At 38.9% G+C, this 14,628-nt stretch overlaps 1 protein-coding gene across 1 annotated transcript in view; it reads right to left on the reverse strand.

Moving 5' to 3' along the window:
• Nucleotides 1-14,628, reverse strand: part of LOC144013689 (FERM, ARHGEF and pleckstrin domain-containing protein 1-like) — a 42,629-nt gene that overhangs the window by 17,929 nt on the left and 10,072 nt on the right. Inside the window, exons 3-10 of the mRNA XM_077512827.1 lie at nucleotides 7,281-7,385; nucleotides 7,167-7,209; nucleotides 6,357-6,435; nucleotides 4,972-5,069; nucleotides 3,834-3,948; nucleotides 1,541-1,688; nucleotides 478-573; nucleotides 227-393 (exon numbers count right to left, since the gene is read on the reverse strand). Of these exons, the coding sequence (XP_077368953.1) occupies nucleotides 227-393; nucleotides 478-573; nucleotides 1,541-1,688; nucleotides 3,834-3,948; nucleotides 4,972-5,069; nucleotides 6,357-6,435; nucleotides 7,167-7,209; nucleotides 7,281-7,385 (851 nt within the window). The remainder of the gene's footprint in view (nucleotides 1-226; nucleotides 394-477; nucleotides 574-1,540; nucleotides 1,689-3,833; nucleotides 3,949-4,971; nucleotides 5,070-6,356; nucleotides 6,436-7,166; nucleotides 7,210-7,280; nucleotides 7,386-14,628) is intronic.

Raw genomic sequence — 14,628 nt, forward strand, 5'->3', positions numbered from 1 at the left:
CACTAAAGTGATAACACATGTTAAAATTTACTTTGGAATTTAATATTTGTGGAGTTTCTTATCATGTCCTTCACATTTAAGAAGAATTGATGTCCCATAATTAATCAATATTGGATTGAAGTGAATAAAAAAAAATAAAATAAATCAAATCAAATGAACTCTTGCGAATCTTAATCGAATTGATTGAGAAAATTAGAAATCAATACCCAGCTCTAGTTGCTACTACCTGAAGCGGAATGAGGATCCTCTAGTGAAGAGGATGGGCTTGGGTTTGGGCTTGGGCTCCTCAAAGAGTCTAAAGAAGGCGTGATACTCGACACAGATCTTCCAGAAGATCTTGCAGCAGTCCCTGCTGGCCATTGCAAACTCCAGCGTGTCATGGTGACCACTTTGCTGGAAGAAGAAGAAGAGGAAGTGGACATGTAGAGAGCTGGCGCTACAAGCAACCTCATAATGGAAGGGGCAGGAAAAACTTACAGCAGGGTCAGCTCTCAGCTTGATAAGAAATCGTTTGCGTTTGAAGCTGAGTTTGCGAATCTTGGACCAGTTGAAGGCGTTTATTTTTGTGTAACCCTGATAGGAAAACATATGCACAGAATGAGGTTCATGTAGTTAACTCTTTCACTCCCAGCCATTTTCACAGAAGCAATCCCGTTCGCTCGCGGCTGTTTTACTGGATTTTGACTGATTTTTGCAAGGCCCACAGAATATTGTGTTCTCTTGCTATAAAAGCATGGAACCTACCAAAAGAAAGATTAAAGTATCTTCTTTCATCAGGAAAAAAAGTATCTTTCTATCTGTTTCCGTTTTGCAGCAATTAGCATTAGAAGAGAGCTAAGTTTCATCAGTTTTCACAAATCTATTTAAAATTCTAAGTAATTTAGCTTTTTTTCAAGATGGCCCTGGTTGATCTCCTTTGCTCTGTTGCCACCTGCTGGCCGTTTGTGTAATAGCTACCATTTCTGCAACTGTTTGCAGTTAAGAGGCTGCATCAAAGCCTTCTGTATGCTCTATCATTAAAAAAAAAAAAAAAAAAAAAAGTGTCTTTGGGACACTTACAACATTAAAAAAACATATTTACACGTTATTGTGAGCAAATGAGAAAAAAAAAATGGTGAGACAAATCAATCATATATAGTTTAATAATATAGGGGAGTCAGAAGACATCCAGATTTATGAAATGTCGCCCCGATCTCTGTTCTGTTAATGTATACAAAAAATTAGACAAGTAGTAAAAAAACAAAAAAACAAAACACAAGGAGAGCTGCTTACTGTTAGACCTCCAATTCATCCTAATATCCTATTAATAATCTTTTTTTTGGTAATATATTCACAAATGATTTAATTGTGAACACTATTTTAAGCTGTCAACTAAACTGTTCCACAGTCTAATCCCAGAGAACGAAATAAAATTTTTTGTACTGATTCCGTTAATTTTGAAATTATATAGTATATCCTGCATAAGTTATAACCCACAACTCTCTTTCTACACAATTTTGTGGTAAAATTATGAATTATATACACGCTGTATGGATGTTACCTGGAACACTAGCACCCCGGTGTGGGCCACAGCCAAGCTGAGTTTGGTACCCTCGCGGTCCTTTGCCGGGTGCAGGCGAACGCCATACATTTCAAGTCGCCGGGCGATTTCCAGCAGCTGGTAGTCTGACTCTGCGGGGGTCTGTCCGCTGAAGTGGAGAGAGACCGGCCCATCAGTCAGTAGTTGGACTCATGCTTATCTAGCGGATTACTTGTTTGTTAAACAGTCTGCTGTTAACATCGCAACAGTCTGAAGGCGAATGATGTGCCAATATTTGGAAGTAGAATCCGTTATTTTTCGGTGTTTGTAGTACCCTTTAATTAGATCGCAATGATGATTGAGGTGATTGGAAAAAAAAACCCCAGCACGCTTTAAATACACGGCGAGATCAGATGGCGGTGACAAGCTTTGTTTCCCTGCAAATCGGAAAATATTTTCCTGTTTCCTGTATACGCTACTGAATTAGCCACTTCCTTCCTGCATCGGCTGAGGGATGGGGGAAGGGAAAGGGATCAGGGACGCGCTGCTTCGGGTTTCAGTGCTTATCTGCAACACTTTTAACTTGGAAATGACGTGCACGTGCAAACAGTGGGAAAATGTGTGTCTATGTTCTCCCAGGTGCATTTTAGGAGTGCCAAACAGTATGTTTGTGGATCGCTTCCCGCTGTGGGGGAGTGGAAATAAATGGATACATGGGGGGTAAAGTAAACAGTGCAAAAGTGTAGGGGAGTTGGGGCTGAAGGTACGTCAAAATTTTTGTGTTGCTGAGCGCTTGGAAAAAGTCAGTGTAAAATGCAGCGCTTGTAAAATGAAATAAAAACTAGAGTCATGTTTCAAGGACCAATATGGCGAGGACACAGAGGTGTTTTGGTAACAACACCCTTCCCTCGCAAAAAAAAATGGGGGTGCTCAAACACTCAGGTCCACATGGGTGCCACAGGCTTGCACGTGCGTATTTATAGGAGAGTGAGGGAAAGATAAAAATCTGCTTGAGTGATATGATTGCAAGATGGGTGTGTAGTGTGTGAGATAGAAATCTGGTGCAAGACCTGCTGTGGATGTCCGTGTTTATGACTCCTGACACCCTTCTGGAACTGATCCCCAGTCAGATTAGGGACGCTCAGTGCTGTTTATGTTTGACAAGCACGCCTAACCTCGATCAGCTCTTCAACCCGAAGCCTTATTGAGCTTTTAATGGTCTTTCACATTGTTTGTGGTCTAATTTTGGCCACGTACGGATCTCGTGTCTAAGATTAAAAACAATATATAGTACACTGCATTTTTTTAACTAACATAAGGTCTTGACATTTATCAAACTTTTTTTTTTAAACCATGAAAATTTCAGTTTGTATACACAATGCTCAGGTTGGAAAAAAATAGTCAAAAAAATAAATAATTTTCATATATTCTCTCACGTTTTTTACAGTCATCAGAGGGATCCTCCACTTGTTATAATCAAAATTACACCATTAATTTGCATCAGTGGCGTGCAGTTGCATTAAACGTTACTTTTTCAAACTAAGAATATTACCAGTACAGAAATTTGCTCCCGAGTCCAAAATTTGGCAAATTATGTAATCTGGTAGAAATAAATTTGTCATGTGTGGGGTCACGCCGGGGTTAAATTTGAGTTCATGACCTGTTAAGTTTGAGGTCAAGTGTCTGTTTGAACTGATGTAACCATCATCTAGTTTCAACTAGTTTTAGGCTATGTGATGTCAATCTTTAATCCTTTAGGTGATGTCTGGAGCTATGTGATGTCGTTCTATAGTCCTTTACTTGCTACAACCAATCAGATCGATTCACTGTCTGGTGCAGTCTGAGAATTGTCTGTGTTTTGCCGGATTATTGCTTTCTGTTCATCTGTGCAACTCTCTTTGTTTCTCATCTAGTCAAGTTTGTTCCCACGCCTCTCGATGTTAATAAATAGTTAAAATCTTATTTGTGCCTGCACTCTGGGATCCAACCTCCAGCTCATGACAAAATTAAAGTAAAAAAATTACACAAATTAAATCTAGAATGAAACCCATTCTACTGCAATTGTGTATGATTCAATTCAGTAAATAACACAGAATTTAAAAAAAAATATATATATATTTAGCCATGACAGAGCCAAAAGATACAATTTGACGTACTGTATATTATTGATATATCTTCAGATTAAATTACAAAATAATTAAATGTAATTAAATTTGCATTAACACAGCAAAAATCATTCAAAAATGGAAGCAAGGTGCATCGAAATGGCCAGCATAGAACCCAAAAAGCTGAAAAACCTGGTGTTCGAACTTACACATGTTTGCGGTGACAGTCGGTGATCTTGTCCCGGATGGCGTCTTGGTCTGGCAGGTATTTATTGTGCAGAAGATGCTGCCAGCTCTGGGTCTCATCAAAGTCTCCTATCTCCGCTGAATATGGGGAAAGACAGGAAGGGAGACAGATGGAGGTGAGATGACATGGCAGGGTGGAAAAAGTACAGCGCAAGAACTCGTTTAATTTTGCTCAACTCATTGAAATCTAAACAGAGTTGCAAACACAATCATTTATTTTGATTTGTGACTGCTACAGTTCATCTGCATTTGGACTGAGTGAAACAGTGCTCAAGTTGTTCCAGCAGATGGAGCCGCACCAACAAAGCTAGACTGGAACAGTTCGACATGATTTTTCAATCAAACCAGACAGACACACTTAGGATTGTTCGGCCTTGGCAGAGGACTGCCCTCAGCTGGTTTCTATTCGAGTTCTACGTTTATTCATCCCCCCATGAAGTACTGGTGTATGGGCACAGCAATGACGGTTACCCTGGCAACCAATACACTTTCTTCCATCCTGCTGCCGAGACCATGAATAGATTCATGTGGTCAGTGAAATAGGTTTTGAATACAAATGGTACCATTCAAACTTTAGCTGTACAATTGCGGATATAACCGCTATAGTCCTGTGTCTAACTTTGTTTAGTTTGCTGTTACAGTATACTGTAATCATAGGTGCTGTGTCTGTTTGGAGTAATACTCGATTCTCCTGATTTCTTTAGCCATGCCCTTCTGTGCACAGCCGATAAGCAGCAGCCAGTGCTTATGTTGGGCCGGTCCACTCTCTGTCATTAGTTTTACTCTTAAGCAGCTGTGTCTTGTGATGTGTGTACTAGGTCCAAAACTATTTGGACAAAGAGTTTGTATGATTTTGCTTTGATCGTCATAATTGTATATTTTCATGGATGATTTCAGTCTTTTGTGTTGTGACATGCTAAACTCGTAGTTTATGCACTATTTCCTGCTTCCTAACAATAATATTTCTTTTTTTTTAAATCAGCTTGTGGTTTTTCAACTGCACTTGCAGCTCCAGTATTTCATTGTGTTTGATGATACACCCGCCGTCACCATTCCCATCACCAAGCGTGGCATCAACTAAGTGACGCTCCATGCTCTTACACTGTATAATGTGGGAGACCATCAGGGCGGCGCTCGAGTCATTGCAGATGAGATTACCGCAGGCCAGGTCGCGCTTGATCTGCAGCGCAAACAGATACCTAAAGGCAAAGCAGAAGCAGATGGAAGGAGGTCACTGGCCAAGAATTGTGAATGTCAGTGTAAGTACTTTGCTGTGCTCACTGCATTGCTGTCACATGTACAACAAAATACACGTCATTAAATTTGGAACATCAGTACATGCCCGGTTCAGTCGAATAAAACATTGATGAGATGTCTGCCTTGTACGGCTCCGTCTATCTGGTCTGCATGTATCCTAATCCAGTGATTCTCTAGTGTGCCACACAAAATGGTCCAATTTCTCAGAATTGTTCTGGAAATGATTACCGTATTTTCCGCACTATAAGGCGCACCTAAAAGCCTTCAATTTTTTCAAAAGCTGACCATGCGCCTTATAATCAATCCAGTGCGCCTTATGGATCAATATTGAGCCGCAACAAGTCTCGCTGTCAAGACGCTATCGGTGACCCTGCACGATCGGTGACGCGCATGCGCAGAAGATCCCGCCATCTTGGTTCGCTAGCTAATACTAATACTTTACCTCAGAGAAAATAATAAAACAGCTGTTTATTCATTTTGGGAGTGAATGGAGTTGTCAGAAAGCTGCTTTGTAATCTATTAATAAAGTTTGACTGACCTGACTGTTTTGTTGACATTCCCCTTAGCGCAGCACCATCTAATGGATGCATAACGTAACCCCAGCCTCTACTGTAGTGCCTTATATATGGAAAAAGTTTTAAAATGTTATTCATTGAAGGTGCGCCTTATAATGCGGTGCACCTTATATGTGGAAAAAGTTTTAAAATATGTCATTCGTTGAAGGTGTGCCTTATAATGCGGTGCGCCTTATAGTGCGGAAAATACGGTACTTATTGACTTCAAACAATGAATCTTTGCTCATTTAGCCATGCGTCGGTGAGTGTGACATGCAAAACAATAAAATGTTAGACAGCAGAAGGTAAATAAATCTGTGCATCCACTTGCTGCCATTCATAAAAACATTTGACATGTGGCATTTTTTTGGTGTTTTTTTCTAATGTAAAATATGCACCTTGGCTCAAAGTTTGGGAAACACGATCCTAATTAATGGAAATGCTGACAATAGTGAGAATGACACAAAGGGAGAATAATGAGCAACACTTCCTGCCTATTGCTGAAGTCAGCTAGCCCACTCCAACCATAACAGTTTGTTCGGAGAGATCAAACTAGCCAGGCTTTGTGTGCCACCAGTAAATATGGTTGAAGTCTAACTTGAAATGAGGAGCAGACACAACTCAGAAATTACACCTCCTCTGATAAGTGAGTGCATGTGTTTGTGTAAAACCTACTGAGTCAGCTCCTCCATGATCTGCGTGTGGTCAGGAGGGAAGAACTTGACCACGAAACGAAGAATAGTGTTCTTTGGCCCTTGAATAGGGAAGGAGGGGAACATGTTAGCAAAGAAAATGTTTATATTTTTTGTCATTTTTTGACAAATACCAACTTATCAATAGAGCTTATGAACTAATGAACTTGGCGCATCATTAAAATGGTAGGATTTGTACCACAAGGGAGTTTCCAAGAGACAACATTCAATGTAGCTTGAGATGTCACACCAGAACTACAATCAATACACAATTTTATGGAGATTTTTCCTTTACAGTGGGTTAAATTAAAAATGACCAAAAAAAATTAAAGAAGTCAACTTTAACATTTCTAGACAATAATATGTTATATGTGACATCACTAGACTAAACATGACATTCTGATTAATATTACCTTTGTGGAATTTGAGTTATGAAGCAAAATCCAGCCGTTTTTATCCATCTCGGGGCGGCCATTTTGCCACTTGCTGTCGACTGAAGATGACATCACAGTTGCTCAGGGCTCAGGCAACGACAAATCACAGCTCACCTGTTTCTGAAACTGAGCTGGTGATTGGTTGTTTATGAGGCCTGAGCAACATCGACAGCAAGTGGCAAAATGGCTGCCTCCTGCTATTGATAAAAACTGCTGGATTTTGCTGCTTATCTCATATTCCACTAACGCAATATTAACCAGAATACCATATTTAGACTAGTGGGGCTGCATAGAATATATATATATTTTTTGGGTCACTTTCACTTTAAATAACAGTACAACACATTTATGCAACATACGTCGGATCTGCTTCATCGTTGGCTTCAGCAGGTCCAGCCACACCTGTGTGAAAGTCAGAGTGAAACATTGACGTCAAAGTCCCAAAGAGAGGTGTTCAAATTTGCACATCTCACAGTCATCTTGCGGTGGTCCTGGTACTCCAGCCCAAAATAGTCTCCCTCCACCAGGTTGAGATGGACACAAATAAGGTCGAATAGCACTTTGCCGGGGGAGCGTTGCTGGAAATGAGATAAAACGCAGGAATTAAGTTAGACTGAACTTGCGGCCTGCAGGCATGAGGCTGGGGAGCGCTGATGTTGGAGATGATCACATCTTTATGTGTGTCTAATTACATGGTTCACAACAGACTGAGGCAGTGACTCTGGATGCACACACCCCCGGCACCCACCAAACAACTTTCCCCTAATGACAAACGGCTGATCTTTAACCTGACCGACAAGTGTGGGCTTTAGATTTGGGTGCACAGATCCCTGTGTTTAGAACCAACCAATCAGCCTCAGGGAAAAGCTGCAAGTTGCTCATCCAGTGGTCTCAGCTGTGCTCTGGCAAATAAGCGGTGCCAAAACACACAGAGCTGTGGAACCAAACCCTAAATTACCTAGGATATTTGTTTTTCTGTTATATTCAGGCTGGGCGGCGAATCAGTAGCACAGAGAAACTAAACATAAATATTTTATTGATAACATTACTTTTTAGACACTGATTATTGTAAAAATCAGGTGGATGTCTTGGTCAGCAAGGTTGGGAGCTGTAAAGGTATTACACATCTTCAGCACAATATTATAAAGTACAATTTGCATACATGTTCTCTAGAACGATTAAACCAAAATGTTGTGCATGACACATGTCATCTAATCTTACAAGATTTTAGCTCACTGAGCATCAATTTTATTGTGAGACATCACAATCAATGTACCAGTGATAGCAATGAGGAAAACGATTAGGACCATGAAACAAGAAACTTTTTAGGAAAATTTTAGGAACACAGTAGACATTTTCCTGTACTTGCTGCACAATATGGCGAAGAAGTCAACCGTAATGCTAAAAGAAAGGAATGTATCCCGGAAAGTGAGCTATGTTTGGTCTTTACAAGAAGCGGCTCACCCTATAATCACATGCGGTAATCTTTCGCAGCACGTCACTGCGTCAGTTGCTATCAAAATTTTGTGAGTAAAACATTTTTACTATGAACTGCAGAAAAGCTGTTTAGCTAGCTTTAATTTGTTTTGATTTGGTTGAACACTGTACAGTTACTGAATAGCTCTTAAGACCTTAAGCACAGAAAAAAAAAGCATAAATAAGAATCAGAGCAGCAAAGGTGTAAGCCAATGCTAACACCATCTGGCTACCATGAGCGTACGGCCATCTGCTTGTGTGGTCAGCCTGAATGGACAAACGCGCCTACGTGCACTGGCAGACAGACACTCCTACAATAATAGTGAGCACTACCATATTGCTGAGTCAGACAGTCAATATTCTCTTCTTAAAAAAATAAACAAGAATTTGATGACATCACAACCTGTGTGTGTTGGGATGACAGACAGATGCCATACAAGAAGCATGTGACGATTCATTCAATTCATTCAGCGGTATAATCTTGTATGAAAAAGAGTTCACGGCGCACTCACTAGGACAAGGCCATTCCAAGTTTAAGAACACATACTGTTCATTTTCCATGCACACACAGTAAATTCCAGATCATTATTCACCTGGGCCAAGAATATCCTCATAAAAATTATCGAAATACAAACCACAGTTAAGAAGAGACAGGGAAACAGGAGCGAATACATAGTTTAGACTGTAAGAAGCTGCTCCACCCTTGTGCGTCTCTAAATCTGACCTTTTAACCACTAAAAAGTGCTTTATTGCCTGCAAATGTGTTAACCTCAAACCGTGAATGCAAAACAATGTTCAGACAGATCATATGATCTAAAAAACAGATACTTGGTCACTATCATCTTATAATGTAAACTTCATCTACAATTATTTCTAATTTAGTCTGATCAAGAATATTATATTTAAATATATGTCATATACACATACACAGAAGTACTACCTATTTTTAAGGGAAAACAGTCTCCTTAGTCTCAGCTGCTGAGATTTTTTACAAGAAGATTCAGGTATGCTTCAGGGATATATTATGTGTCACATTGGAGCGTGGAAAGCAATATTTTTGAAAAATGGTGGGATTAAATATCAATAACATGGGCTTCATCAACACAGATCATGTCACCATAAACATTTGGACAAACTAAAGACCTTCACTTAAATTAACTGCATGTGAAACCTTTAGAGAGTCAAAGCAGGCAAAGCAAATATGTCTCCAACCTTAATTAAGTTAATGTTACCACTAAAAGTCAGTCAGTGGACTGCTTTTCAAAACTGTAATCCTAAAATAGCTCCCTGCCTTGTGGAGCAGTACCTGAAATATGTGCAAATGGCATTTTAAAAAAAATGGTTTGTACTTATTTTGGTCAATGTCCAAGTTTGACAGGTTCACCAAATTCCAAAGGGAATACATTATTGTAAAATAAGATTGTATTAATAATAATAATAATAATAATAATCATAATAATATCAATCCACCCATCTTCTTAAACCCTTACTCCTCATGGGGGTGCTGGAGCCTATCCCAGCTGGCTTCAGGCAGTAGGCGGGGTACACCCTGAACTGGTTGCCAGTCAATCGCAGATTATTATTATCATCATTATTATTTTGCAGTGGTGTTTAATTTTGCACACCCCCTTTTCAAAAAAACAAAACTAAACCACTGTTGTCATCATTGTAGTTTTGTTCAAAATCCACATTACCACAAAAACTAGAATAATTTTTCATGAAGAATTGTATGATTAAAGCATTTTCTGCACATTGCACATTAAATATGGTACATAGCATTATGCTTCTTATAGACTAGACTAGTTCACACGCACTCACTCCACTCAGGCACTCTCCAATACACAAGCTCCTTCATTTTTGTCATATTTTTAACCACGATTGCATACTTGTGTTGTGTAGAGGATTAACTAGATTAACCAGGATTAACCAACGATTAACCAGTGGAAGTAGGATTTCCCCCATTCTAACTTTGAACCTGCCAAGCTGGGGGTTAGGTTTCATACAAGCCGTCTGTTCAGAATCGGGACCAATACCATACTACCACATGTCATCACATTTAGAATAATTAGAGAGCAGAAGAAGTGTCCCGGGCCTCAACAGCCGACTGTCCATCAGCAAACCAAGTTGGAATCTGGCGATATGCCTGGAAACCATCATACAACGTCTGTGACTTTAAAAAAAAAATAAAAAAAAAAAATTAAAAATCCAGATTTAGCAGTCAAAAGCTCCTCCAGACACTTGGATAACACAGTCCATCCCTTTTGAAACTTTGATTTTCCTTAAGTTCTAAGTGGTCCTGGTGTACAAGATACAAAGTGAAAAGAGAACTCAAAAGGTCATTTTCCATCACAAGTCACCAATCAACAGTGCCTGTTTGCAGCTGGTGCATTCCATTTCTATGCACTTTTCATTTAGTGACTCATGCGGGTTTTGCAGGAGACAAATTATAGTAATCCTGCTCCTCTATTCAAGGAGGCTGTAGAAAATACACGTCACAATGAGCTGGCATCTTAAGGCAGCTTCAACAAAGCAAGTATTTCAGTATTTTTCAGTATTTTTTTTCCCACTGTGAATTGTTATCTTGTCAATCCTAAATCTGACTCATTTCATACAAGGTCAGAAAAGTTGCATGACTCATGTCAGAAAAGCCATTATTTCAAACCCAAACTACAAGTTTTCCCCCTTTAATATGGGTCAGAAAAACAACCAGCATGTCTTCAAAGCTGTTATGTGCTGAAGGTTGGATCCCAAAGCGCAGACACAAATAAGATTTTAACTATTTATTTACATCAAGAGGCGTGGAACAAACTTGACTATACGAGAAAAAAAAAAAAAAGAGAGTTGCACAGAGGTACAGTGGTAATAATCTGACAAACACACACACACTTCTCAGACAGCTACTACAGACAGTGAATCGATCTGATTGGTTGTGACTAAGTAAAGGATTAAAGATTGACATCACAAAGCTCCTGGCATCACATAGCTGTCACATAAGTTAAAACCAGTTGAAACTATATGTTGTTACATCAATTCCAAACAGACACTTGTTACCTCAGTTCAAATGACCAGGTAAAGAATTAAAGATTCTTGACATCACATAGCTTAAAACCAGTTGAAACTATATACTGGTTACATCAGTTCAAAACAGACACTTGTTACATTAGTACATAACAGACACTTGACCTCACGGTCATGAACCCAAACTTAACAGGTCATGAACTCAAACTTAACCCTGGTGTGACCCCAGACATGACAAAAGCGACCCTTCCATGTTTGCATTGTGTCGTGCGGAAGAGGTTGTGGCAGGACAGCTTGTGGCTGCTTCACCTCAACCATGCGCCTCCTCACAATGTGCTGGAGCACCCAACCTGTCTCGATGCGTTTTTTGCCGCCCCCCCTTTTTTTCCCCCCCAATCTCAAGGCGGTTATCAAATTGACCCGTTAAGATGTGGACAATATCAAGATAGCTATGTTACTGTTGACAACACTGCAGAGGATCCAAGAAGAATCCTGGGAAAGCACATTAGACTCCAAGGGGATTACTTTCCAAGGTAAAATTTGTAGTTTGGGATTGAATTTAATATATATTTTGTGACACAAGACCACCTCATACACTTTAGTGCAATGCTTAACCCAAGCTGCATACCAAACTTTTTCATTCAAGTCCCAAATTAGGAATAGTATAATGTACATATATTAAATTGATGATAAAGAACCACTAAACAAAATCCCAGTTTTGACTTGTGCCTGCTTGATCAATAAAATACTGACTGTTTGACAATTGGTTAGCCAATAAACACTGATCTGGCTTGCACTCATCCCTTCTTTAAGTTTAGAAATGCAGCCATTAAACTTAAAACAGCACTCACACACCTGCCCAATGTTTTCCTAAAATCTTTTATTTATTTCCTTCCAACCAGGAATCATTTTGTTTTTCCTCAAGTATTTCATGTCACGCTTCACCTCCAAGCCAAGTAAAATATTCTCACCATCTGTGCTCATACTTTTATTTTTATTAAATATGGATGCCAGCCTTGGAATGGGTCCATTGCGATGATCACAAACATGAAAAGGGAAGGTTTTGAATATGTCATGAGGTGTTCCAGCACTTTTCATCTGGATTTGCTGCTTTTCTTTTAGTACTGAACCTTTCAAAATGTGGTGAAAGGAGATTTGGAAGCATGCAATGCCCCGTGATCTGTAGAACTATGAGGGACGAGCACAGATGGAAACCAGATGGCTGAGACGGATGATAAGAACCCTCTGAAGAAGAAGCAAAACATCTCAGACGCTACTCTTCCTTTGGTAGCCTGCTGCGAATTCAGAAAGGAAGCTTTTCACTGCAGCTCCTTGCACATAGCACAAGAGAGCTTTTGCTTTGACTTTAAACATGACCGTTACTTGGCCGGTCCACAAGGGGAAACACTGGAAATGACTTGAATAAGCCTTACCATTACTCAACTCCAGCCTGGCTACATCAGTACCAGTCAAAAGGTGTTATTGACTGAGATGCTGTGTCCAAAATTAAACAGGGATGGAAGTGACCATACTGCAGGTTAGTGCCCCACAAAGTATCGTATAAGAAAACAACCCCCCCCCACCCCTCCAAAAAAAGCAAAATATTCTTGGTGTACAATGGGGGTGGGAGCATTTAGCAAGGCTCCTCCTTCCTGGTCTGTCCACCAATCACAGTCTCTAGCTCAGATTAGTCCAGTAAAACGGCTTAACCCTGCTGGCAAGAAATCAAAGTCACTTCCTCTTCAACACAACTAGATAAGAAAAGAACTCACACACTCATGGCGATCTACCTGCCTGCATTCACAGCAAGGCATTATGGGCAATCAATCTGGCAACATAATGAGAATGCCTACAGGTGAATGACAGAGATGTGTTGGTGTGCAGCTGGTGTGTGCGTGTGTATATGCATGTTATGCCTCACAGCACAATTGAGGAAAACAAATTAAGTACATGCAGAGTCCTTGTCCCATTAAAAAAAGCAATTAGCGTCCCATGCCTGTTGGCAGAACGGTGTAGTCTGGCTCCCATAATAATGAACCCCATAAAATTCATGACTCTCACATTCATGATGCAGCGGGGAGACCATTGGACTTGTTCTGAAAATCCAAATTATCAATTCCATTCATGAAACCTAAAGAGACAATTGGACAACAACCTAACCCAGGGTTATGAAAAGTATGGCTTACGAGCCACATTGGGCCAAATCTGCTCTTTAATCCGGACCACAAATAGCAGCTGCAATCAACAATATGGTGGACTGCGACATCCTGAGGTTTGGGAGGAATTCGCTTATAAACTTGGAGACAAGAAGACCAATAATACGATCAATTACCTTTTTATTATTATTGAAAGCTAAAGAACAGCAAATGGTCAGTGTTCCATCACTGTCAAATACAATTATTCATTTTCCAACTCAAATGAAGCTGGAGCCTGAAATCCTTGTTGAGGTGGCAAAATGTTGCCAGTTGGCAGACGTCCTTTAATTGGCTCGAAGGGTGAGGGGCTTTCCCATATATTTTCTGAATGCTATGCAGCACTTTCATCTATGTTTGAATATTAATCTTGTGCTATCAAACTTGTATGAAATGGCAGATTAATAGTCCAAATAATACATATCGTCACCTTCTTAAAATAAAATAATTTTTTCAAAAATTATTATTTTTGCCTAAATCATGTCCTTAGATGCAAATGCTCCAATGTGACACACAATTCACCCATTATTTTCGTAAATTTGGTTCCTTAAAATGTATTATACATTTTAAATTAATTTTCTATCTATGTGATTAAATAATTTGTCAAAGTATTGTAAATAAAAACAATATATCATGTAGAATAAGAAATTTTATTTCATTAAATAATTGTTTAATTATGTAAAATACAATTAAAATATTTTTAATAAAATATTTTCACATAAAATACGAAATTTAAAATTAAATTAACCACTTTACATTCATGTTGTGAAATAATGTGTTAATATAAAGAAATATAATATAAAAATATAAAATAATACACTATTATTAAAACAAACTTATTTTACATAAAATAGAAAAACAGTAGTTAAATAAACAATTTTACTTGTATTTTATTTTTTATGGAATTGTTAATTATGTTACATAATGTAATTGAGTAATGAACATAACTGAAAATAAGCATAAATTATTTTATTATTAAAATAAACAATTTAACACATTTTCCTTTTTTTTTTTTTTTTAAACTTCCTCAACTGACTAATGACCTGGCCCATCTGTCTATTTTAAAAAATAAAGTCAAAATTTAAAAAAAAGGAAAAATATTCCAACGTGGCCCTCGAGCACAAACGTTTGCCCA

Source organism: Festucalex cinctus, chromosome 2 (genome assembly GCF_051991245.1).
Source record: "Festucalex cinctus isolate MCC-2025b chromosome 2, RoL_Fcin_1.0, whole genome shotgun sequence".
NCBI classification, from domain to species: Eukaryota; Metazoa; Chordata; class Actinopteri; order Syngnathiformes; family Syngnathidae; genus Festucalex; species Festucalex cinctus.